Source organism: Sphaerulina musiva (assembly GCF_000320565.1).
Source record: "Sphaerulina musiva SO2202 unplaced genomic scaffold SEPMUscaffold_6, whole genome shotgun sequence".
NCBI lineage: Eukaryota > Fungi > Ascomycota > Dothideomycetes > Mycosphaerellales > Mycosphaerellaceae > Sphaerulina > Sphaerulina musiva.
This window is the reverse complement of record NW_016017388.1, coordinates 1,695,404-1,720,275: the sequence shown is the minus strand read 5'-3', so window position 1 is coordinate 1,720,275 and position 24,872 is coordinate 1,695,404. Positions and strand designations below refer to the sequence as shown.

General features: G+C 50.3%; 11 protein-coding genes across 11 annotated transcripts; 5 read left to right on the top strand and 6 right to left on the bottom strand.

Annotated features, from left to right (window-relative positions):
* Positions 1 to 156: 156 nt before the first annotated feature.
* On the bottom strand, positions 157 to 1,710 carry SEPMUDRAFT_67971 (Low temperature viability protein; the record flags this gene model as incomplete). Its single annotated transcript, XM_016909804.1, has 2 exons — positions 157 to 388; positions 479 to 1,710. The coding sequence occupies 2 exons, from the start codon at positions 1,708 to 1,710 to the stop codon at positions 157 to 159; spliced, it is 1,464 nt and encodes a 487-aa protein (XP_016760370.1).
* Positions 1,711 to 7,055: 5,345 nt separating this feature from the next.
* Positions 7,056 to 9,293, top strand: SEPMUDRAFT_149960 (P-loop containing nucleoside triphosphate hydrolase protein). Its single transcript, XM_016905877.1, has one exon. The coding sequence runs from the start codon at positions 7,078 to 7,080 to the stop codon at positions 9,151 to 9,153; it is 2,076 nt and encodes a 691-aa protein (XP_016760369.1). The 5' UTR covers positions 7,056 to 7,077; the 3' UTR covers positions 9,154 to 9,293.
* Positions 9,294 to 9,434: 141 nt separating this feature from the next.
* Positions 9,435 to 10,304, bottom strand: SEPMUDRAFT_29268 (PIG-P-domain-containing protein; the record flags this gene model as incomplete). The annotated part of the gene is made up of 3 exons (XM_016908450.1): positions 9,435 to 9,623; positions 9,696 to 10,090; positions 10,211 to 10,304. Coding segments are annotated over 3 exons (678 nt in total), but the record flags the coding sequence as incomplete, so codon positions are not given.
* A 1,036-nt stretch (positions 10,305 to 11,340) lies between these two features.
* Positions 11,341 to 13,904, top strand: SEPMUDRAFT_67963 (glycoside hydrolase family 92 protein; the record flags this gene model as incomplete). Its single annotated transcript, XM_016909803.1, has 3 exons — positions 11,341 to 12,332; positions 12,383 to 12,697; positions 12,758 to 13,904. The coding sequence occupies 3 exons, from the start codon at positions 11,341 to 11,343 to the stop codon at positions 13,710 to 13,712; spliced, it is 2,262 nt and encodes a 753-aa protein (XP_016760367.1). The 3' UTR covers positions 13,713 to 13,904.
* Positions 13,905 to 15,423: 1,519 nt separating this feature from the next.
* On the top strand, positions 15,424 to 16,219 carry SEPMUDRAFT_149959 (uncharacterized protein). The gene is made up of 3 exons (XM_016905876.1): positions 15,424 to 15,637; positions 15,730 to 15,849; positions 15,930 to 16,219. Exons 1-3 carry the CDS (start codon positions 15,480 to 15,482, stop codon positions 16,132 to 16,134), a joined length of 483 nt encoding a protein of 160 aa, XP_016760366.1. The 5' UTR covers positions 15,424 to 15,479; the 3' UTR covers positions 16,135 to 16,219.
* Positions 16,220 to 17,223: 1,004 nt separating this feature from the next.
* On the top strand, positions 17,224 to 18,333 carry SEPMUDRAFT_67957 (glycoside hydrolase family 16 protein; the record flags this gene model as incomplete). The annotated part of the gene is made up of 2 exons (XM_016909802.1): positions 17,224 to 17,450; positions 17,517 to 18,333. The coding sequence occupies exons 1-2, from the start codon at positions 17,359 to 17,361 to the stop codon at positions 18,331 to 18,333; spliced, it is 909 nt and encodes a 302-aa protein (XP_016760365.1). The 5' UTR covers positions 17,224 to 17,358.
* A 404-nt stretch (positions 18,334 to 18,737) lies between these two features.
* On the bottom strand, positions 18,738 to 21,840 carry SEPMUDRAFT_87907 (uncharacterized protein; the record flags this gene model as incomplete). Its single annotated transcript, XM_016910457.2, has 3 exons — positions 20,696 to 21,840; positions 19,570 to 20,644; positions 18,738 to 19,499 (listed from the first exon to the last, which is right to left on the bottom strand). Exons 2-3 carry the CDS (start codon positions 19,708 to 19,710, stop codon positions 18,738 to 18,740), a joined length of 903 nt encoding a protein of 300 aa, XP_016760364.1. The 5' UTR covers positions 19,711 to 20,644; positions 20,696 to 21,840.
* On the bottom strand, positions 19,138 to 21,840 carry SEPMUDRAFT_134130 (uncharacterized protein). Its single transcript, XM_016902611.1, has 3 exons — positions 20,696 to 21,840; positions 19,570 to 20,644; positions 19,138 to 19,499 (listed from the first exon to the last, which is right to left on the bottom strand). The coding sequence occupies exons 1-2, from the start codon at positions 21,030 to 21,032 to the stop codon at positions 20,451 to 20,453; spliced, it is 531 nt and encodes a 176-aa protein (XP_016760363.1). The 5' UTR covers positions 21,033 to 21,840; the 3' UTR covers positions 19,138 to 19,499; positions 19,570 to 20,450.
* SEPMUDRAFT_67950 (uncharacterized protein) lies at positions 19,138 to 21,940 on the bottom strand (the record flags this gene model as incomplete). The annotated part of the gene is made up of 3 exons (XM_016909801.1): positions 19,138 to 19,499; positions 19,570 to 20,644; positions 20,696 to 21,940. One exon carries the CDS (start codon positions 21,938 to 21,940, stop codon positions 21,029 to 21,031), a length of 912 nt encoding a protein of 303 aa, XP_016760362.1. The 3' UTR covers positions 19,138 to 19,499; positions 19,570 to 20,644; positions 20,696 to 21,028.
* Positions 21,941 to 22,146: 206 nt separating this feature from the next.
* SEPMUDRAFT_149958 (mitochondrial large ribosomal subunit protein L1) lies at positions 22,147 to 23,297 on the top strand. Its single transcript, XM_016905875.1, has 2 exons — positions 22,147 to 22,472; positions 22,537 to 23,297. Exons 1-2 carry the CDS (start codon positions 22,198 to 22,200, stop codon positions 23,192 to 23,194), a joined length of 933 nt encoding a protein of 310 aa, XP_016760361.1. The 5' UTR covers positions 22,147 to 22,197; the 3' UTR covers positions 23,195 to 23,297.
* A 15-nt stretch (positions 23,298 to 23,312) lies between these two features.
* SEPMUDRAFT_149957 (uncharacterized protein) lies at positions 23,313 to 24,867 on the bottom strand. Its single transcript, XM_016905874.1, has one exon. The coding sequence runs from the start codon at positions 24,729 to 24,731 to the stop codon at positions 23,463 to 23,465; it is 1,269 nt and encodes a 422-aa protein (XP_016760360.1). The 5' UTR covers positions 24,732 to 24,867; the 3' UTR covers positions 23,313 to 23,462.
* Between the last annotated feature and the right edge of the window lie 5 nt (positions 24,868 to 24,872).

Sequence of the window (24,872 nt, the reverse complement as noted above, 5' to 3'; positions counted from 1 at the left end):
TTGATATGTTGTGAATACAATGAGGTACGCATGCGAATGTACAACGCCTGTATTTCGTTATGAGCTATAATTCTAGCTGGGTATAGGTATGAACAGAAGTGAAAAGAAACGCTAACAACACCTCGCTTGCTCGAGAGGAAGGAGGAAAGGGGGGTTCTACCCTATTTTTACCGGAACCTGCTGGTGATTCTTCGATTTAGTCTTACTCCCGAACCTCGCAGCACCCAAACCTTGCCGAATCTCATCCAACTGCTCCATACCAGTCTTTGGAGCTCCTCTCCTCACCCTCTGACCATACTTGCCAGCCTTGTTGTGCGAACTCAAAAACTCATCCATCATACCATCCAAATCACTCCTCACAAGCTTCGGGGCTTCCGCGTCGTTCGCCCTCGAATAACTCGACATTTTGCTCATGTTGCTCGTGCCACTCATGCCAGAGATGTTGCTGTAGGCTTTACTAACACGAGATGCGGTGGACATGCCAGTCATACCAGATGCCAGGGATTGTACGTCTGCATTGTACTCGTCTTCTTCTTCTTCTTCAGGAAACTCTTCCAGGCTGTATTTTTCTTCCATTTTGTCGAAACGCTCATCGAGGGTTCGTAGTGCATCTTTCCGCACGAGAGCAGACGAAGACATGGAGTAGTTGGTCGTAGAGGTCTTGGCTCCTTTGCGCTTCTTTCGCCGACCACTCGCAAGAGAGGATATCAGGGAGGCATCATGGAAGGAAGGAGCTGCTGCTTGGGGTTTGGAAGCAGAGGATGCCTTGTGCTCTTTCATGAAATCCCATGCGCCTGCTGCGGGATCTGCAGTGGGTTCGGCAAGGGGATCCTCGGGTGGCAGAACATCCTCAGGATGCTCTAGTTGCGCCCCGTCGGGCATTTGGAGTTCTCGGGGCATTTGTCGGGGGCTTGCAGGTGCTTTGATCGTGTCGTCGCTTTGCCAGCCCTCATCCTCTTCGTCGTCGAGAAATTGTCCCTCAGCTCCCTCTTCCCACTCGTCTCTGTCCAGCTCGTATCCGTCCTGTGTCAGCTCTCCAAAGATGTCCTCGTCATCGTCCACATACTCCTCGTCGTCCAAGGCCTCCAACACTTCTCTCAATCGAGGATCCATATCTGGTTGAAAGCCGGCAATTTCATCTGGCACATCCTGCTGATCTTGATACGACCTCTTCTTCACGAACTCGCTCGGCAAGATCTCCTCGGGAAACAGACTTCGTGCTACACTGCTCGTTGTACTGCTCGTCATGCTGGCGCCGTCGTCATCCAAATGGAGACTATCCGCGAGCATGTCCTCGAGTTTCTGCTTACCCTTCTTCTTGTCATCGGCCTGCTTGGCCTCCACCCACTGACTTCCCATGCCGCCCAGGTCTCGCATGTGCTGCATGTAGTCGTACGATGTATCATCGTAAAAGACACCGTGCTGTGCTGCCTCGCCCTCATTCTTCCTCACATTCTGTCCAAATTCGCCTTCCAGATCGCCTCGCTGTTTCGTCTTTTGCGATCGGTAAGACTTGTAGGAAGCCCCAGAGTAGACGGAGCCAGCAGCAGAGTAGGCGTAGTCGTCCTGCGTGGGACGTCGTGGTTGAGCCTTTTCGGCCAGCACCATCGACGGTGCATTTTCGTCGTGGATGAGCGGGTCGTTCTGCGCGCGATGGACGAGGTTGAAGGTTGTCGCCGTCTTCTTGGAGAAGGGGCGTTGGCGCGGCATGTTGCTCTACTCTTTCCCGGTACCCTCGCTGGAGATGATAGATGTTGTGTGCAGCTATTTCGACAGAAAAAAAGTTGTCAGTGCAGAATAGACATTTAGGCAGACCCCATCAAATTCTAAATCAAAGAGTGGGGTGGGAAAAGACCCTTAGAAATACGCCGACGGAAGCCCAAAGTGGCCAGCCGCCACACGTCACCCGGCTTTCTTTGGCTTCATCTTCCTACTACTTCTACCCTTCTACCTACTATACACCACCACATATACTCGCTATACGCTCGCCGCCTACCTCGCCGTTACCGCCGCATCCGTCGCTACCTTACCTCTCTCTTTGTCGCCGGATCCGTCGTCTTAATAATAAGTTACCTATATAATAAAGCTATTGCTATAGCAACTCGAAGAAAGAATCTACTACTATAATACGTCTACTCTCTCTCCTCTACTACCGTAGACGTAGATAACTATATTATTCGAACCTTAGTACGTTATTGCGCGGCGCGTAAACTCGTATATTACTAATATACCGTAGATTCCTCGTATCTACTGCTTTAGTAGCGCTCGGTAGGAACATATCTACGATAAATAACGGCGACGCTATAGACAAGGATACCGATACCGAGGATACCTCGGAGGATAAGGAGGAGGATAAAGAGGATAAGGAGGACGATACTAGGTAGGCTAGCCTTACTCGCTACTAAATCTCTACTAGAATCTCTACTAACTCGCTATATATAGGGCTATATATACCCCCGATCTATACCTACGCCGGCCTACTACTATAGACTCTAGCAACTTCTAGTTCTACTTAGTCGAAAGATAGTAGGGCTAGTTAGACGAGGCTACGGGCGACGACGCGACGAAGAAGAAGGTCGCGAAAAATAACCTATAGAAGTTCGACTAAGCTAGCCGAATTATAGAGACTATAGAGGGTATTAATACGCTAGATCTATATTACTAGTATACTCGCAGTCTACGCGACGCGCCGTATAAGGTAGACGTAAAGAATAGTATTATCTATACCTACTACAAGCGATATACTAAGTTAGGCTATTAGGCCGGGATACCTATTAACGATTCCTCTAGCGATTTGTAGCGAATCGCCTAGCTAAAGGCTACTATTAAAGCGCTATAGGCTACGGTCGATAGCCTATAGGCTATAGTAGGGACCGTTCAAAATAGGACGGGCAAATTAGAGGATTAGGTAGAGTAGCTTATACCGTACGTCGACGAGCTCCGGCGTATAGTCTATAATATAGCTATAGCGGTATAGCCGTAGGGTAGAGTATTAATACCGGAATCGACTGCGATTCCGCGTACGAATAATTAGTAGATAGGTATATATATACCTACCTACCTATTTATATATATAGTAGCGATATACTATAGCGAGTATAGCGAGTTAGGTAGGCTACGCGCGATCTATAGCGTTTCTATAGCGAGTTAGCGAATATAAGCTAGCGCCGGGCATACCCGACGAATCGGATCGTCTGCCGACCCTACGCAAACTCTATAATATAGGTATACCGTCGTAGATATAAGTCGATAGTAGTAGATAGCTATAAAAATTAGTCTTTTCTACTCGTATCTACGCTCTATATAAGTAATACCGGGCGGCGCCGGCGGTAGTAATAGCAACCGCTATAGCGTTAGGCCCCGGGGGCCCTACGGGCTTATATCTATCGATACTAATAGCGAGCGCGGCGATTTATTTCTTACTTAGCGCTCTAGTTATTACCCTCTCTCCGATTGGAACCGCTAGCTTATATCGCTTAGCTATAGGTATAGCGGCAGTACTACTCGTCGCGCTTGCTACTAGTATCGCCGTACCGGTAGTACTACTTGTCGCGCTCGCTGCTAGCGTCGCTTCTAAGTCGACGAACTTAGATAGCTTGTAGGCGTTAGTTACGCTCTCTATCTATAATGCCTTCTCTTTCTTAATATAAGCGTTGTCTATATCGGTATTACCGTCGATTTCGACAAACTTAGGTAGCTTGCGGGCGTTAGTTACGCTCTCTGTCTATAATACCTTCTCTTTCTTAATAATTAGTACGCTGTCGTCGTCGTCGTCGGCCTCGCTAAGCTCGTCGTTATCCTCGCCGTCGTCGTCGTACTTATCGGCGTAGAGCTGTTCGATACTCTCGAGGACTTCTAATACTACGGGCGTTATACGGCTACTCGCTACGCTTGCTACTAGTATCGCGCGTAATAGTATCGCGCGTAATACTATAGTACCCTCCCTATCCTTACGCTTTTGCCTTAGTTGTTTGTACTACTAAACGACGATAATAGCTTTGTAGGTACGTATAGTAGATCTGCTAGATAGTAGTATTTTGAATACCTCTATAGACTCGAGGACGTCGGTACTCGCGATACTCGTAGATAATATACGGTTCGGCTTATTAGTCTCTAGATAGAATAATCGTACGAAGAATACGTCGTAGAAGTCTTTAATAGCTGTAATAGGCTACGTAGGTAACTTAGTTAGCTCGAATCGCGCGAGTATAAATTCTATTAACAGCTTCTTAGCGCTATTAGCTACTCGATCGCGATCCGTCTAATAGTTATAGAGGTCGGTATAGGCAACCGGATCGTAGTACTTCTACTCGTCGTTATTCTTTAGAGCTCGCGTAGTAACTCGCTATATATATACTATAACGCTAATACTAAACGAGATAGCCGGAGGCAGCGGATTCAACCGCGACGACGGTAGGGCCGGCGTATACTACTAATATATAGTCGGCGGTAGCGTACCGGCGTACGGTACGACGGCTATAGCGGCCTTAGCCCTAAACGCAATATTAGCCTCGTTATATATAGTATTCGCGTACTACGGAATCCTTACGAATATCTAGAAACCCTATTAACCGTCGCTAAGTACTCGCTGTATAGATCGTTTTAAGGCGACTAACCTTTACTTAGTACGTAGGTACTAGCTACTACGATCGCGACGGCTACGGCTACGGCGGCGGCGGCGGCGGCGGCTATCTAGTAACCGGAGTTACCGGACGGCTACTTTCTAGTACGTATAATAGTTCGTATACGAATTTAGTATATAGAGGGTTTAGATTAAGCTAATAGTACTAAGAGCAGAAATTGAACTTATAGAATATAACGCTATATCTAATCGACGGTACGACTAGACAGTATTTAGCCTAGAGGCTAGGTAGGTTGTCGGCTATAGTAAATAGGTCGGTAGAGAGAGAGAGTGTATATATATATATATAGAAAAGAATTCAAATAATAGTACGTACCGTAATATATACCCTAGAGGGCTTAGCTCGCTTAGCTCGTAGTTATACTCGTAGAGGAGATACTAGCCCTATAGCCTACGGATTATTATAGAACTCGATAATACCTAAATCCTCGTTCGCGATTAGCGCGTTGCTAGTATCTCTAAATACTTCCGCCGTCTAGCGCGTAGGTATCCAATCTCTTACTACTAATAGCTTTAGAAGTATACCGAGTATTAGCTATTGTTCTAAGCTAATATAGTTATTTACTAGGCTACGTAGGGTAATATAGGCCGTACGGTACGTACGGTCGCCGGTCGCTACGTTGTACGACGTACTACTAATAGGTAGCGCGAAGCTATAGGGGAGGAGGCTCGCTTTGTACTATTTGTAGATATCGGCGGGAAGAAAGGCCTCGAGGTCTATAGTATTAAGTTAGCGAGCAGGCTACGAGTAGAGCGAGTATATATATCAAATCCTTCTAGTATCCCTTCGAGCGTCTGTAGAACCTCCTTAGGTATACGTATACCTTGCTATATAGCGCTATAGAGCTCTAGATAATGCTATAATACGTAAGGAATGCCTAGAATCGAGTATAGCCGATTGTTTTGCCTCCGAATCTTATAGTAATTCTATACCTTTACGAATCCTACTACTATCTTGCGGAGAATCGTAGTATAGATCGCTAGGAAGGTAATACGATCGCCTAATAACTCTAGGTCAAATTCGTTCGTAGTATTTAAGCTATAGAAGTACGTACGCTATCTATTTAGCGCCTTAGCCTACTAATTCTACTATACCTCGATATACTGATTTATCTTACTTATACTATATCGGAAGTATTTACCGAATCGTAGTAGTAGTAACGAGGCCTCGCCGCGAGTACTACGCTTAGTATTCTCGACGTCGTAAGCGGTATAACGTACTATATAGTACGTATCGGCGGCTAGAATAGTCTTACCTCTACGATCCGAGCGTATAATTACCGGCGCGTATCTACTATAGTATAGTATCGCGATATACTAAGCGAGTACCGAAACGGCCGATCTACTAGTAATTCCGACGTAAATCTACTCTATATACCGCGCGTATACGTCGATTACGCTATATATCTAAATACCCTAGTACTCGAACTTATAGTACGTATCTATTGAAATTGCCGCTAACGGCCTAGGTATAATAACAGTACTATAGTACTCTCTAGCCTTCTCGTATTGCCGCTAAACACTATCGGGATTAAGCAATTTAATAATATAGTAGATATAGTCCTTAAGTAGGTTAGCCGATAGCGATTTAGCAAGCGAGCAGACAGCGAGCGCCTATATACCTCCTAATTATATTTATCTCTAAACGTAGATATATATATAGGTTCCTCCTACTATATACCTCTACCTCTAACTTAGTAAGCTCGTCTACGAGTACTATAGCGATTAACTCTTTAGTATATACTTGCTCTACTACTAGTATCTACTTCCTAAACCCTAGCTCTTTACGTATACGCCGATATATCCTTATACTAATTTTCTAGCTATTAATCGCTAGAATCGTAACTGCCTCGCTATCTATAAGTTATAGCTTAGTATAGGTATATACTATATGTATACGCAAGCTGTCGTCTTCGTCGAAGATATCGTACTATCGACAATATAAAGGTATAGCGGCTATAGTAAGGCCCTAGGCTTATAGCCGTCGTTCGAATATACGCTCTACGATAGAAATATCGAACTACTAGTATAGATTAGCGATAATCTGCCTCTACGAGATACCTTCTACGAGCTATATAGCGATATAGACCTAATAGTTATTATAGTCTATAGCGCGTAGTCCTCTAGGTATATATGTCCGAGGCATATTAGTAGGTAGCGACGGATACGGCGGTAACGGCGAGGTAGGCGGCGAGCGTATAGCGAGTATGTGTGGTAGTATATAGTAGGTAGAAGGGTGGAAGTAGTAGGAAGATAAAGCTAAAGAAAGCCGGGGGTGACGTGTGGCGGCTGGCCACTTTGGGCTTCCGTATACGCCCTCGCTTGTGACGCAATTTTAGCGGCGGGCATGTGAAGAAGATTCGCCTCGTCTCTGTCACTCCATCCTTTCCCCAACACTGCACACATCCCACACCACATACTCACAGCCGCCCAACATGGTATTGGCAAAGAGTAAGAATGCCGTGGGGCTGGGCAACAGCCTCATGAATGATCGCTTCGGCAAGAACAAAAACACCAACATGCACAAGGGCAGCGCCAAGCAGAAGACAGACGGCAGCATTGTGCGCAAGGACCAGAACGGCGTCGAGTATGTCACGAACTCGCGGAAAGAGGCTGAATGGGTCAAGATGCGCTCCGTCACCGAGCAGGGCGCGCTCGACGAGTTCCTCAGCACTGCTGAATTGGCCGGGACAGACTTCACGGCGGAAAAGATGAACAATGTGAAAATCATACACACCGACCAGAAGAACCCGTACCTGTTGAGTCAGGCGGAGGAAAGAGGCGTAGTAAGGAAGCAGAATGCGAAGAGAGAGCGTCTGACGGTACCAAGGAGACCCAAGTGGGACAAGGATACCACACCAATGCAGCTGGACACGAGAGAGCGAGAGAGCCTGCTGGAGTGGAGGAGAGGCCTTGCCGAGGTTCAAGAGGTGGACGACTTGCTTATGACGCCCTTTGAGCGCAACTTGGAGGTCTGGAGACAGTTATGGCGTGTGGTGGAGCGATCGGACCTGGTGGTGCAAATTGTGGATGCTAGGAATCCTCTGCTGTACCGCTGTGCCGATTTAGAGCGCTACGTCAAGGAGCTGGATGGTGGCAAGAAGAGGAATCTGCTCCTCATCAACAAAGCTGATATGATGACGCCGACGCAAAGAGCGGCCTGGGCCAAGTACTTTCACGAGCGAGGTATCGCGTTCCGTTTCTTCTCTGCTGAGTTGGCAAAGGAGATGAACGAGGCGAGAGATGGGTCAGATGGGGAAGAGTCTGGGTCCGAGGAAGACTCAGACGAGCTGGATGAGGACGACGTCGAAGAAGAGATTGACCCTGAAGCAGACGTGAAAAATCTCTCGAAGCAGGCACAGAAGATGAAAGTTCAGGACCAGCAGGATGAAGATGAAGAGTGGTCCGACGAGGACGAGGCGAGTGGGGATGAAGCAGACCCAATCCCGGAGCCACCGCAGGAGCAATTGTCACTCGAAGAGCAGACACGCATCTTGACCACGGACGACCTCGAAGCGCTCTTCCTGCAGCATTCCCCCGCATCTCCCACCGGTAAAGACGCACAGGCGCGAAAGACCGCCATCGGTCTTGTAGGATACCCCAACGTCGGAAAGTCGTCGACGATCAACGCCTTACTCGGCGCGAAGAAGGTATCTGTTTCTGCCACACCCGGAAAGACCAAGCACTTCCAAACCCTCCACCTGTCCGACAAGGTCATTCTTTGCGATTGTCCTGGTTTGGTCTTCCCCAACTTTGCCACCACAAAAGCCGAGCTGGTTCTCGCTGGTGTGCTTCCCATTGACCAATTGCGAGAGTACACTGGCCCAGGGGCCCTCGTCGCCCAGCGCATTCCCCAGCACTACCTCGAAGCCCTCTACGGCATGAAGATCGTCACTCGACCCCTCGAAGAAGGAGGTACTGGTGTGCCCACAGGGGAAGAAGTGCTTCGATCTTTCGCGCGCGCCCGAGGTTTCTGGACGCAAGGTCTCGGCCAACCCGACGAAGCTCGTGCTGCTCGAACAGTGCTCAAAGACTACGTCAAGGGCAAATTGCTCTTCTGTCATCCACCCCCCGAGCCACCCATTGACCCCAAGCAATTCAATCGGGAATTGTACGATCTGGCGCATCTTCCCGAAAAACGCCGAGCCCGTCTCGCAGCGCACGACATCACATCCATTGCAGGAACCGAGGACATGACACTCATGGACGACGGCGAGATGGACCTACCACTACAAGCCACAACCATGGGAAAAAAGGGTGCAGCGCTCGAAAAGGAATTCTTCAAAGCGGGCCAGGGGAGCGGGAATGTGGTGCGACCGTTCCATTACAAGTATTCGGAACAGGGCAAAGAAATGAGTGGAAGGAAATTGAAGCAAATGACGGCGTTGGAGAATAATATTGATCCGGCGGATTTGAGGTTGAGTAAGAAGCATGGCAAGGCGAATAAGAGAGCGTTGAAGAAGGTTCGAGCACCTGGGGAGAGGGCTTATGATGAGGGTCATGCTGGATAAGGTAGAGACAGGTACATGTACCTTGGGTACCTAGGTCTTTACTTGAGATCAAAACGAGAATCTGACTGAGATGTGTTTTTTCACTTTGACGTGTCTGTCCGTCTGGAAGAAAGAAATGTCAGAGGGAAGATGAATGAAAGGGGCCAGCGCTGAAGCTTGTGCTTTGGTAGAGGTATGTTCAGACATTTGTCTATTACGACTTGCTTCACTAGGTAGATGAAGACTTGCTTCATTCCTTGCACTCGTCACTCATAATCCTCATGACCGTCATCATCATCATCATCATTGTCGTCGCGATCGTCATCATCATATTTGCCATACAAGATCTCGCAAACCCCTCCAATGGGTATGTCCATCACAGCATCCGTCCCTTCAGTCCACAACGTCCTCCAATCCAATTCGGGAGGCGGGTGACTTTTCGATTGTAGCTGGAGCTGAGCTTTACCTGTACTCGACTGGCGACGCTTGACCTTTCCAGCCCCTCCTCCTCCTCCTCCACCTCCTTGCCCCTTCTTCCCAGCAGTTCCATTCCCATTTTCAACGCCTCTCCAGCTCGCCCTCTCATTAGTCCGAATGACCTTGCCCCCCTCGTCCACCACAGCCACATTTGCCGCCTCGTCCACCAAACATTCTACTCTGTGGAGCGGTATGGTCAAATAGCCCACATTGTAGGCCGCCAGCGCGACGTAGATGTACAGCACCAACATCACCATCCATGCGGGTATCGCGAGCGCCCACCAGCGATTGGGATAGTAGTAGATGCCCAGCTGATGGAGGAAGGGAGAAGGAAGGAATGACCAGAGTAAGTAGACGATAAAGGCCAGACTACTGGTGAGATAGAGGGTGAAGCCGTAGTATTCGTACGTGGGGACTTTGGGACTCGCGCGGGGGATGGGTTGTTTGGGAGAGCGGAAATCTGTGCTCGCAAGAGTGGAGGCTGCGGCAGAGTTGGGCGTTTGGGTGCCGGTTACATCTCCTCCTCCTCCTCCTCCCACGCGTGTGTGGTGATGCGTGGTTCCGCCTTCGTCGCTGGAAGGGTCGGGTGTGGTAGGTCTACTGTTGTGGGTGCTGAAATTGGGGCGGAGGAGGGAGGTCAAGGAGGGAGACGGGGGCAGCGGGGTGGGTGGTCGTCCATAGAAGGGAGGCGCAAATGCAGAAGGGCCGAGATAGGTATGACTGCGCGAATGGTGGTGGTAGATGGGACGCGTCGGGAGATTTGGGACGTGGCCATCTTCGCCTTCTGCAGAGTCTGCTTGGCCGTCGTCGTCGGTGGTGGAGCCAGGGGAGAGGGAGGGGAGGGCGGAGTCGAGGGCGAAGTCTTCAATAGAGGCGGCCTCTGAGGGCGATGTGATGTTGTCGCCGGAAATGTCGGAGGATGTAGCTGTCGCGTGGGTGTCGTGGTGGTTGCTCCGACGAGTGTCCAGCGTCTTCAGCGTCGGGAGGTTGGGGGTGGACTTGCTCTGGAAGCCGGATGGCACGGGCAGAGGCTTCGAGAGAAGTGGCTTCGGCGGTGTGCCTCTGCTCTGTGGCGGCATGTTGTTGTTGTTATTGTTGCGGCGATGATGTTTCCGGGCAGTCTTAGTAGGTACATGTAGACTCCATTGAACTGAAGACGCGACTGGCGAGGACGTGATCGCCAAGAAGCCTCCCCTGGTTCCTGAAGCCTTATTGTACTATGTACTACTGTATAGACCCACCTCCCCCATCTTCTTTGCTTCTTCTTCTGCTTCTTCTTCTATCTTCTACCTGACCTCTGTCAACTTCACTCACAACTCTCCCGTCCATGCTGCCACGACCTCGCAGAGCATGTGATCTCTCGTCACATGGCCGAGGATCTGGAAAAGATCGGCGGCATCGGTGGTAGATCACGAGGCGGAGGGCGAGGATAGCATGTGTAACACTGGCACTGCAGGAAACGCGCACTGGAAGCGGGAAGTAAGGTCGGACGGGTAGGAGTTAGGTACATATATGTATCCAATCTGATCTGCCAAGCTATATGTAGGCAAGGTAGGAGGAACATGTAGGCAATACGGCTTCTACTTCTTCCATGTCTTCATCCTCCTACACACTCACCACGACCTCACTAACCTACATATTGTCGACATGAGGCCGACGGCGCCTCTCCTGGCAGCCGCCACGCTACTGACAACAGCCATCTCTCAAGACGCCATCGGCAACCAGAACGACATGCTCGTCGACCCCTTGATCGGCTCCTACAATGGTGGCAACGTGTTCGCAGGAGCAACTCTGCCCTTCGGAATGGCAAAAGCGGTTGCCGATGTCTCTGGTCAGAATACTGCCGGCTTCAGCTACGATGGCAGCAATGTGACTGGCTTCTCGGCACTCCATGATTCTGGAACTGGTGGGCAGCCGAGTATGGGTAACTTTCCATTGTCCATACAGTACTGCGATACTGGTGCCGGAATCCCTTGCAGATTTGGCCCCAAACTCGATCGTGCTGTAGATATTATCAATGGGAGTGTCAAGGCTGAACCAGGCTATTTCTCGCTGAAACTCGCAAATGACATGGTCATGGAGATGACGACGACCGAGCACGCAGCACTATATCACTTCTGGACAGAGACAGAGAAGCCTGGTCCACTCGTCCTACTGGACCTCACAGATCTTCAGGATAGTCGCCAGAATGCTTCTGTAAGTGTGGATGCTAATACAGGTCGGATCATGGGTAATGGCACTTTCTTGCCCAGCTTTGGCGTTGGTTCATACCAGTCCTATTTCTGCGTGGACTTTCAGGGCGCCAACGTCGAAAGCACTGGCATCTGGGTCAACGGCCGAGCGGGAACAGATCAGAAGGACTTGTTCGTCAATCGGGGCTACAGCCTGTTCTACATCCAAGCCGGCGCTTTCGTCCGCTTCCAGAAGCCTGGTAATGGTACGATGAAGGCTCGAGTGGGTGTGAGCTTTGTCAGTACGCAGCAAGCGTGCCGCAATGCCGAGGCGGAGATACCAGACTTCGACTTCGATCGCGTGCGGAGTGCTGCGAAAGCGATCTGGAAGCACAAGATGAGTGGCGTCGAAATAGAGCCTGGCGGTGCTTCCGATTCTCTGCAAAAGACATTCTTCACAGGCATTTATCGAACGATGATCTCACCTCAGAACTACACGGGGGAGAACCCCCTCTGGCAGAGCGCGGAGCCTTATTTCGACAGCTTCTATTGGTATGAGTCGGCGCCGTGCTCATGATTCCTGAACTGATGTTGCTTCCTAGCATATGGGACTCGTTTCGCACCGCTTTCCCATTTCTCACCGTCTATCAACCTGATGTTCTATCGGATCTTATCCGAAGCTTACTTGATACATATACCCATTTAGGCTGGCTACCCGATTGTCGAATGCAGCTTTCCAAGGGCTTCTCACAAGGCGGTAGTAATGCAGACGTGGTCATCGGGGACGCCTACGTGAAAAATCTCTCTAGCATCGACTGGAATCTTGCGTATCAAGCCATTGTCAATGATGCAGAGAACGAACCTTTTGACTGGGGAGTGAATGGGCGTGGCGGTCTCAACAGTTGGAAACGATACGGGTTTGTTAAATGAAGGCTGCTCTGTATACCTCAGCTACATGCGTCTGACATCACCTTCAGCTACATCCCCTTCCAAGACTACGACCATCTCGGCTTCGGTCCAGCATTTCATAGCGTAAGTAGAACGCTAGAGTATGCGTACAATGACTTTGCCATTGCACAAGTGGCTCGTGGACTCGGGTATGATACCGACTACGCCAAATACCTCGACCAAAGCGCCAATTGGCAAAACCTGTTCAAATCAGAACAAGCCTCCTTCTGGCCCAACGGCACCGACACGTCCTTCACTGGCTTTTTCCAACCCCGATTTGCCAATGGTACCTGGCGTTTCCAAGACCCCATGGAATGTTCCCCTCTCGACTCCAAATTCTGCAGCTATTCCAGTAACCCTCGCGAAACCTTTGAATCTGCCATTTGGGAATACGTCTTCTTCGTGCCCCAAGACCAAGCCTCTCTCATTCGGCTATTAGGAGGTCCCGATGAATTCGTCCGTCGTTTGGACTTTTTACACGACACGGGACTTCTCGATATTGGCAACGAACCAAGCGAATTGACTTGCTTCCAATACCACTATGCGGGACGACCGGGACTTTCTGCGAAGAGACTTCATACATATATCCCGACTTCTTTCAACGACTCGTGGAATGGTTTACCGGGAAATGACGACAGCGGAGCGCAAGGATCTTTCATCGCCTTCGCCATGTCGGGACTGTTTCCTGTTGCAGGGCAGAATGTGTATCTGATTACACCGCCGTATTTTGAGAGTGTCAGTTATGTTTCACCAGTCACGGGGAAAGTTGCGACGATCAAGAACCTGCGTTTCGATCCTGGGTACGAAAAGATCTTTGTACAAAGTGCAAAGCTGGATGGAATGGAGTATACGAAGAGCTGGATTGGTCACGAGTTTTTTCTGAATGGAGGTACGCTCGAGTTGATGCTCGGGGACGAGGAAAGTGATTGGGGAACCCGAGAGGAGGATTTGCCTCCGAGTAGTGGTGCTGGTGGTGGACATTGAGAGCCAGTGGGAACTTGAGATCGGAAAGGTCTGGACTCTGCAGGGAATACAGGGGCCCCATTCTCCTATCTTGGAATGACCTCCTTTTTCTACTTCTCTCGGACGACAGCATCGACAGGCTCCAGCAGTACGGCGATCATCAGGTTAGAGGTATACATGGCTCTTAGAAACTTTTGCATGGATGGAGCAAGCAGTTTTGCTTCTGGTACTGTAGTTGCCCAAATGATCGAGCCCTCTTGTTCTATGCCAGTTATTGTTATTCGACCTCAGCTCCACATCTGCCGTTTGTTTGTTTGTTTGTCTGTATTCAATCTACCTCTCACAGACGAGAAATACTTCACAATAAAGAATAATGCTTGTGCCCCGCGACGAAAGTGCTTAAGAGAGATTGGCATACCACAAGGTATCTACTCAAGCACTTTCGAAGCATTGTAACCTACCTAATCAAGCAATATCGCCCGCGCCGATTCAAACGACTCGGTACTACAACAGTAGGAGGTACATACAAGCCTTTCATCATCGCCAACCCCACAGCTCTCTTAAAGTTGCTTATATTCGACCCAGCAGACCGACTATGTGTGTTACCGTGTTGTTTGCCGTGTCGTGTCGTTTGCCGTGCCGTGCTGGTTTGGTATGTGTGCTAGGGTAGAGATGCTTGCTCCCCTACATAGTTGAAACCGTAGTGCATTTTCGAATAGATTGGAAACAATACGAGGCCCAACCCAACCTGTTTGAGATGGCCTGGAAAGGTAGATACATACATATCCTTACACATCTTGATATGCGGATTTGGATATCGGTAAGCGAGTTGAGAGAGTTGAGACTGTTAGACACTGATCGATTGGTTGACTGACTGATTGACACTTTTATAATAGACGTTCCCCGTCGGCTGCTGTATTCGTATTTCAAAAGAATACGGATAAATAACTGAATACTACGTACCTAGGTACTGTACTAGTACTACCACTCACTACTGCACTGTAAGTAGTAGCACTGCTACTGTAGCCAGGTAAATAGATAAATGAACGGATTACCACAAAAAGAACCTGTACAACATCTCTTCTCCTAGTACTACAAAGAAAATCCACTCTATCTCAAACCACCTGCGACATTAGTGCCCGAGTCCCATCGCATTTTTTTCGAAAAGATGGGACGCCATCATGGGTACGGTACGGTACATACAAACAATGCCTGATGAGTTACCTAGGCGCCCTCTCTACAAGCGGCTAAATACCGTACTGTAGCTACCTAACCAGTCTTATTATCCGTACTGTACCCAACCCCTGAAGTTTTTGAATCTACAACTCTACAAGCGATAGGTTTCCCGCTTCAGAATACGGTATTTCAACCTAGCGACGATCAAAAAACAGGAGGAGGGGACGGGGGATTTATTCAAATTGTACCCCTACAAGCGGTGGAATACAGGTGTTTCGGCAGTTTTTTCTTGATCCCGGTGCGGCGGTGACGGTGGGGAAACACCAACACCTCCTCCTCCTCCTCCTACAGTATATGCTGGAAAGGGGGGCCGAAGAAGGGGTTACGGATAGTTTGGTTTTGAGAGTGATGGTGAGGTCGGTTAGTGACCGGGTCGGTCAGGCAGTTGATAGGTAGGTTGAGTTGTCTATAAAGAGGAAGCGAGACGGCGATGGAGAGAAAGAGGCTCTTTAGATATATTCACTTCACTCATTTTCTCTTCGCTCATTTCTGTTCACTCATTTCAGTTCACACTCACTTCTTGGAGCTTTTTACTAGCCAACTACAGACACTATGCAGATCACCTACATGACTGGTCTTGCGCTCACGCTGGCGTGGGCGCTGGCTACTGTCCTCCCTCCTATCTCGGCGGCACATCGTTCTCTGCATAAGCGCACTTTAGATCCCGCAGAGAGCAACTCGAAGGGCATGAAGCCCGTGAACATTGATTGGTATGTCTCTCTCTCTCTCTCATTATGAAACTTTTTTGGGGCTTTCTTCCGCAATCAGACGGTATGGATGTACTGATCTGATATTTTTTTAGCCCCCCAGCCAGACTTTCCCAAGATATCCAGGCAGCCGAATGTTCGCATAACACGCGTACGCACGAGAAGCAGACTTTTGCCGTGTTTGTGATCGATCACGACAAGGATAAAAACCATGGGTGAGTCTTTTTTCTATTCCCCCCTTTTTTTTCTTCTTTTTCTTTTTGAGTGGTGAGCTAATCTGGAATCGTGTATACAGTGCTCCTTACGGCAACTGTACCGCGTACACTTGCGATGTTCCGACGAAGTTCGTCCCGGATGAGAACCATTGGAGTTTCTTCTGGAATGAAGAAGGTCTGGAGGAGGGTCATGGTGCCGGGTGTATCAAGAACCCTAGGAACGGAAAGTGTGGTTGTGAGAACAGTGATGGAAAGTTCATTACTGGAGCTGATAACTGCAAATGATGCAGTGATGCACTTCTTGAGGATATGCCATCTTCAACCCCTGGGGGGCTCCGCTGGTTCGATAGTGATGTTGATGGTACTTTTTTCCTCTCACTTCTTTCTTTCTCTTCTTACAGTCTCCAGACTTGAGACCAACAAGACGCCCTTGTTCCAGTTGAGCCGCGCGCGTTTGCAGTCTTGAAGATTTGTTGATCGGCCAAGAACATCAAGAGTTGGTTGGTGCTCACCGCCACCGCCACCGGATGCAAATCACTCGCACGTGGCGTGCGTGGATATATTCACGTCCACGCTATTGACGCCTCCTTACGAAGCTTGGCACAGAATCTGGATCTTGAGTCAGGCTCTGTGAAACGGGTGTTGCCCCTGAGACTTTTTGATTCGACAATTCACCTCTCGAGCGAACGCATGTCCTTTTTGTCGGACAGGGTGTTCTCCGCGTGGGCGTTTCTCGTTCAAAGTCTATACAGCAGACAGAAAGTCTATACCAGAAGCGAAGCGTAGCCTAGCCTAGCCTCTACCTCGTAGTAGACATGATGCACACGATTATGCTGGCTGAGCGTCCTCAATCATTATGTTCTAGACAAAGAGCTCTAGTACCTCCTAGGTTGACCACTGTCCAGATCACACCCTCGAACTCGGAGAGATATGCACACCAGTACTCTCACTCCTTTCACGGTTGTCAATGGCTGTACCCGCCGTTGAGAAAAGAAGCCAGCCTCTGCAATCTTGCATCAAGCCACGGAACCGACAAGACATGCACGCGAGCGTTCCCCAGAGCGCCACAGAGCTGAACTTCTACGCGGCATCTCGTCCTGGTCCAGACTCATATTAGACAACTTCAAGCCACAACATTGGTGCACTCGCCCAATCAGGCATACAGGAGGACGATGGCTTTTCTGGCTCCCTCCTAGAAGGTACACTTGGCGGCACAATCTGGTCTCGACGACGGTGAAACGAAGTGTGTTCACAAGTAACTGCTATGTTCGCGCTACAACGGAACACCCAGGTCTGGACGCGAAGGTCGATGTAAATGCATATTGCTCGTTGATTATCTTCTTGCCTCTGTCGTCTTCACTTCCACTCTCATTTCTCTAGCTACAACAGGTCTGCCATTCTTTTGATTCCGTCCATACTGCTACTCTCCTTTCAGCGCTTGATATATCAACAGCGCTATTACATTCGTTACCATACTTTACTTCACTTTCAACAGCAGCAGCAGCAGCAATGAAGACTTCAGCATTCACTTTAGCATTCGCCGCCAGCTCTGCCCTTGCTTCAGCACCGAGCACTATAAACACATCCTGGAAAAAGACTCTGTACGCCTCCATCCTTCATCTCGAAAAGAAAGGTCTCGCGCCAATGACTGACTCTCCACGGCACAGCTTCCTCGACGACTTCACCGGCGGCTCCGGCTCAGCGCCCGACAGCTCGAAATGGATCATGCAAACCGGCACCAGCTACCCGGGTGGGCCTCCCCAATGGGGCACCCAAGAAGTCCAAACATACACCAGCAGCGGCAACAACATCCGTCAAGCCGGAAACGGAGATCTCTGGATCATCCCCACCCGATCCAACACCAACAACGGCAACGGCACCTGGACCAGTGCACGCCTCGAAACTCGACAGAGTAATTTCCAAGCCCCTGTAGGCGGCAAACTACGCGTCGAAGCACGCATCAAAATCCCCAATGTCATTGGTAGTAATGCAGCAGGCTACTGGCCCGCTTTCTGGGCGCTCGGATCGTCTTTTCGACAGAATAACAATTATTGGAGTTGGCCCAGTGTCGGAGAAATCGACATTATGGAAAATATCAATGGACAAGATTCCGTCGTGAATACCATTCACTGCCATATCAACCCCGGCGGAATCTGTAATGAGCCAAATGGATTAGGAGGCACGTATAACTGTAGTGGAAGTCGATGTCCGGGAAATTATCACATTTATGAGATTGTGATTGATCGCAGTGTGAAGCCCGAGGTGGTGAAATTTTGGGTGGATCGCAAGTTGAAGAGGACTGTGTCGCAGACGCAGTTGGGGAGTGCGTGGACGAAGACGGTGAATTCGGGGTTTTTTCTGATCTTGAATGTTGCCATGGGGGGAGCGTATCCGAATGCTGTTGCGGGCATGCAGACGCCGACGAATGAGACGGTCAGTGGGAGGGAGATGGCGGTGGATTATGTTGGTGTGTGGTCGACCTAGAGAGGTTGTTCCCAACGCAGGAGTGAGGATATGTGAAAGTGGTGTTGGGGATGTGTGTAGGATGTTTATATAATACCCATTTGTTAAAAGCGAAGCATACAGATTGACAGAAGGGCTGAACAGCGCCTCATCCAAGATAACAAAGACTTTCATAGCCGTGTACATACCATTCTCCATCACATATGTTGTTCACTTACGATTGGCAGGGGTACCATGCAAGCGTCGACAACCATGCCTCCTGGACAAATCTCGCTATCGAAACATGATCAAACAACTCCACCACTGCGAGAATTGTGAATAACACGCTATCCGTCTCCTGCAAAAGCGCTGTTCTGGTCACTCCTGGCCTAGCAACACGTTGGCAACTCCCACCAAGACTCGTCACATCGATCTACACTTTCTGCTCACACACTCTTCGAACGATCGCGATAAATCGGCATCTTGCCCTTCCCAACTCTTCCCAGCTTGTCACTCAAATTGCCAATCGGCAAGGAGAAGCCGAACTCGAGCACTTCCAACAAATTCGCCACGAGCAGGTACCAACCACAAATGCAACAGACGAAAAACATGGCTCCCACCACTTTCTGCATCTCGATGGCGACGTCGGTATGACCATCCGCCAGTGCCCAGTACGAAGCCGCAAAAATGAATATCGCCACTGTGACGAGGAAGAAACAAAACACAAAGATGACATTGGTGCGGAGGGCGCAAAAGGCAAATGTCAGAGTCAAGAGTCCAAAAGTGATCAAGCCAAACGCGAAACTGGAATTGAACTCTGCTTCGGCTGCGGCGACTTCGGTGGGCGTGTGCGCGAGGGCCGTGTAGGCTCCTTCGGCGTTGAACATGGAACTGCTGGAGAGTGCGAGCCATGCGGCGCCAAAGGCTCCGAAGATGAGGAAGGAGAGTGTGTTGCCGAGAAACCACTCCATGACGCTGGCGATGAGCTGGAGGATGCCGCCAAAGTAAAAGGAGAGAGCTACAGTTGCAGCTCCTCCGCCGCCCGAATGGTGCCAGCCCATGAGTTGGAAGGCTACGGGCATGGTGGCGACGAGGAACCCGACAAGGCCTAGGGGTGTGGGATTGGCGAATGTGTTTCGGAAGTCCCCTTTGACGTCGGTTGGAGGACTGAGATAGATCTTTTCGAGTACCGCTCGAGGAATGGCCACCTGTATAGATCGTCAGATCAGTAGCTTTATAACAGTCCAAACGGAGCATATGGCTGATAGAGATACTCACGTCCTCGACAGCACTGACCGGGTTGGGATTGAATTGCCAATTGACGCTCCTGTGCGGTTTGGGAGAGTGGCGCCGTAGCGGTGGCATATCCTTCTCGTAGTCTTGCGTATCTGACGTTACCAAGTCTTGCGTGTCTGACATGGCGACTGGTCGAAAGGAGATCAAGGGGGAATGTAGTGGTCTTCTGCTTGAAGTCGTAGACCACGATGGCCGAGTTGGATTTCTTATATCATCCTGCTGATCAATGCTGTGTCGATTGCGCAGTTGCGGGTTCGGCTACGACTAGCCACCAGTGATGTCGGCAGACTCGGCAGACACAGTCACACGTTTACAACATAGCCTATGTGCTGGCAGTCTTACAATTCGACACACAGAGAAGACTTCTCTGCTTGGTCTAGCCGTACTACTTGGCTCGGGGATCAACGTAGGGATAAAACGAGACGATTCTTGTTGTCATCGTCAGTTCGTATTACCTCGTCGGCGTTAAGAGTGCTCAGAGCATCCGAGTGCAACTCAAGGATTGTCGAGTCTGCGAGTTTGTAAAGGTTGGCTGTTACATTTGGACAACATTCGCGTTTCACGGTGTCCCCGTCGGCATCGATTGAAGGCGCACTTGTCTGTCACACGACGAACACATGGAGGGACATGTACGCTCACAATGCGGCAAGTCTTCCGAGAGGCAGAACTCTTGAGGCGCGGATGGCCTTGCTGGATATATGCAAGCTGGAGGATCAACATGATCTCCTGATGATGTGACTTGCTCGCCGTCTCGTTCCACGTGTGTGTCGTCCATCTATGGTGGGCGATGTTGATCAGCCTTCCATCCACCCCATCGTACTCATCCTTTGTATAATCACATGCACTCGCCGCAAAAGCTGCTCCTACCTCGCCCGTGTAGCCTGAAAATAATGCCTTTCAGATCGAAAATTCTCGCGTTGCCTCTCAAAACTCAGGCGTGAGACGTGTATTGTCAAGTCAAGGGGAACACCATATTGGTCACCAGCCCCGGGCGTATTGTCCGGAGCCGGACTACGCAAATATCGTGTTGCAAAGGGAGTACGGGTTGGAAAAGCGTCTAGTCAGATGTTAGTTCATACAATCGCCATACCAAGACCACACATCTCACCTGGAAAACTTTCTCCTCTATCAGATGCATCACCACTGTCGAGACCATCGCCATCACTGCCCATAACGATCTCATCTCCACTATCAGGTTCTGGTGAAATCGCATCCGCAGTCGCACGTTTCGTCTTCTTCTTGGAGGAAGCATCTCTCCGTAGTGTACAGCGACTCGCAATATCGCATGAGATCATCGCGAAACCATTTTGCTCTCCAAGGGGCTTCGGGCGAAAGTGGTAATGCGGAGAGGAAGATCTCAATAGCCTCCGATCTGGCATCCCGATTGTCGCGAAAGAATGGGGCAGGTATCGATCACGGCCCAAGCCTTGGAACCACATCCTCATCCAGCTTTCAACACCTTCACGCTATCCGCCTCGGCGCCAAGGTCAGAGTAGAGCTTCATAGCAAGCAGCACACTTTCCGAGGACTTGTCCGCCTTTGCTTGACGTAGCGCAGTCGCGAGATCTAGCAGTAGGGTCTTTCTGATCTCATCCAGTCGTCCCTTTTGCGCAACGAGAAAGGGATGATCTGGACCAATCCGTTCAATCAACCTCTCCACCATGAGAAACTGCTCGGCATGTCTCTGCAACCGCCTCAACTGCGCTCTTCCAAGTGTAGTAGCATCACTATCGTCGTCTCCGGCGTCCCCATCATCGTCAAAATCCTCCTCCTCTTCTTCAGCATCCATGTTGATTCCCAAACTGCTCTCAAGCTCGGACAACCTCTCGTTGATATCCAGCAGCAGCCGCCCAATCACCACTTCCCGCCGAATATTCTTTTTCTCGTCCAGCAGTCCTTTGACCTCGTCCTTTCGCTCCTGGACATCCTTCTTGATGCCTTCCACCTCCCTCCCAAACCCCAAAACGCCCACTCTCACACCTTCCACCTGCTCCTCGCCTCCTTTGAGATCGGCCCCTAGAGATAGAAACTCTTCATAATTCCCATTCACCAGATCCAGTAGCTCCTTGTTTAGCAGTTGACTCCTCGATCGCAGATCTGAACGCAAGTCTTCCAGGGTTTGATGGCGGTTTCGGAGAGAGGAGAGGTATGTTTGAGCGTCAAACTGAGGCTGCAGGAAGTCTGATCGAGGGAGTTCGGTTGGGTAAGGGAGCGTGGAAATGTCATCGTCGTCGTCGTCGTAGTTGTCGGCGGAATAGCGCTGTGCTGGAGTGGAGGTGGGGGAGTACTCGCCGGCGGGGGTGGAGACAGCGGAGGCTGTGGTGGGAGTGGCACCAATCTGGAAGCGTGACATGTCGAGGCGGAGTGGCTACGTAGGCATTGGTAGACTAGGTAGACTAGGCTGGACTAGGGCTGCCTGGGAGTTGTAGAGGTAAGTGAACGGAAAGTGTAGTAGTAGGCATATAGGTAGGTGGGATCGGCGGGTTGGAAGACACCTCCGAGCTCCGCATCTTCAGAAGAACATCACCACCACCACCAACTCCACCACCCCTTCCACGGGGACGACGAGTTTTCCGCTGCAGAAGGCGACATCAGCGATACAGAGTCAATATGGCTTCGGCGTCACGATACTGTCCCTCGTGCCTCTCCTCCCTTTCACGCGCCGCAAGATCCCAAACGCGCTCCACGACAACGACGATACTCCCGACCTTTCTCCTCCCACTGCAACAGCAAACACAGGTCCGCACGGCAGTCAAGTCCGCCAACGCCGCCAAATACAAACGAAAAGATGTAGCGGCCTCCCAGAAACGGAAAAAAGCTAAAACCATGTACGATACGCCGGACCTGAAGAATGCCATCCAATTCTCCCTCGTAGACGCCATGCGGTATGTGCTCCCGCGTCTTCACTTGACCCTTCTTGGACCCGCCCACTGACCAGACTTGGATTAGATACCTCCGCGCAGCAGAAGTTGGCCGCGCCCCCTCGAGCAGTAAATACGAACTCCACGTCCGTCTCAAAACTGCCAGAAACGGCGCCGTAGTCCGCAATCGTCTCCGACTCCCCCACCCCGTCAGAACCGATCTACGAATCTGTGTCATCGCACCTGAAGGCAGTGCGGCTGCCAAAGCCGCCACACTCGCAGGCGCGGACGTCGTGGGAGAAGCGAGCGTCTTCGAAGCCGTCAAGGCGGGGAACATCAATTTTGATCGGTGTATCGCACACATCGACTCCTTACCCGCATTAGGAAAATCCGGTGTGGCGAGGATACTGGGACCGAGAGGTTTGATGCCCTCGGCGAAGTTGGGGACTGTGGTCAAAGATGTGGCTGCCACGGTGATGGATATGGTTGGGGGGACTGAATATCGGGAGCGCGAGGGTGTGGTCAGATTGGCCATTGGACAGATGAGCCTTTCGCCAGAAGCTATGCAGAGGAATATCAAGACGTTTGTGGAACAGGTCAAGAAGGACATGGCAAGAGTTGCGGACAAGACTCCCAAGGATATACATGAGGTGGTGCTGTCGAGTACAAATGGACCTGGGCTGAGTCTGAGTGGGCAGTTTAGAGGGGAGAACAGTATCGAGTCGAGTCAATTGAGCGTAAACTAAGGGGACTTTTGTGGCTGTTCCGAGGGCGCTGTAGAAGACTGTACTATTGTCATTACGACTGCTACTATGCCATAGTATCAACACCGCAGTTGTACATTGAGATTCAAGGATAAATCGGAATCTGTACATGGTCTAAATGAAGTCCATCACGTGGCTCTTTCAAGTTCTTCTTTCACGACTGATCTGGGCATCCTTCTCTCTGCCTCTGCAGAAAGGCAACACCCTCTCCTCTGACCGGCTCTCACAGGCTCCGCTGAGGAGACGAGAGCTACATCTTCGAGTCTCCCGACGCGAAGCCATTGGCCACAGCAGTCATGAGCTGATTCGCAATAGCCGTCGAAGGAGGAAGTCTCAAATCGCCCTCCTTGTACTCTGGTCCCGCATCCTCTCCCAACCCACTCGTTCCCACCCTGAGACTATGCCTGACCTCGTCAAAGGAAAACCACTTGGCATCATCCAGTTCAGGATCATTCCCCAAATCAATCTTCTCCCCATCGCCCGCCACCGCCTGTCCAATCGCTCCAATCATCAAATTCGCAGGATACGGCCACGGCTGTGTGGAATGAATAATCACCCTACCCACTATCACCCCCGCCTCTTCATACACTTCCCTTCGCACCGCCTCTTCAATCGATTCTGCCGGCTCGGCGAACCCTGCTAGAGTCGAATACCAATATGGTGGCCAACGCTTCTGTCTCCCCAGCAGAATTTTATCTCCCGCGTGGTTGATCACCGCCATAATCACCGTCGGGTCCGTCCGGGGAAAACACAGATTCGACACTCCATGGCGTGTCACACACGCCGGTCGTTCCACTGCACTCGCATCTGCGGCGCGATCCGTGGGCGGACAGGTCCGTTTGAAACCTGCGTGCACGGAAAATGTCTTGTGGCCACATGCTGCGCAAAAGGGATTCCGTTGATTCCAATCGAGCAGTTGGCGAGCTTCGGCATAAATCGCTGCATCCGAGGGCTCAATATCCATAATTCGACCTTTCCCAAACTCGAAGCCTTGTTCTTTCTGGAGCCGTGTAATGAGAGTTTTGCAGGCTTCTGAAATCCTCGCATCTGCTTGTGGACGCGGTGTGACGTCCACGGCGAAATAGGGAGCTCCTTTGTAGAGATTCTTTGCTTGATATGCTAAGCCTTCTCCTTCGGGGACTTTTTCGTCGAGCCCGAGAAAGATCATTTGTGGAATGTATTGATCGCTGCGGTAGGCGTCTAGCATCTCTTTTTCAGATTGGGCAAAGGGATCGGAGCCGATGACGGGTTGGACGTCTTCGTATTTGACATATTGGAGACGACCCTTGCCGGGTGCGGTTCCGGATTGGACGAGAGGTTGGAGCTCGTTGCAGAGGAGGAATGCGGTCGAAGGGTGTTTGAGGGCTTGGGAGAGGAATTGGTGGTCGGCGCGGAGAAATCCCACGCGGTTGAGGGGCGAGCCGGAGAAGTAGTTGGCGACTTCTTTGCCGAATTTGCGGGAGAGCATCGAGTCGATGTCGTGGTGGGCTGGTTCGGGGTTGTCTGGTTGGGGGACCATGGTTTGGATGGTGAAGGTATATATAACAGACTGTAAGGTGTTGTATCGGTTGGGTAATAACACTGTTTTGTATACGTAGGTTCAGTGCTGTACGACTTGATCAATGGGAAACAGAGTGAAGCACAATTAGTATTGCTTCAC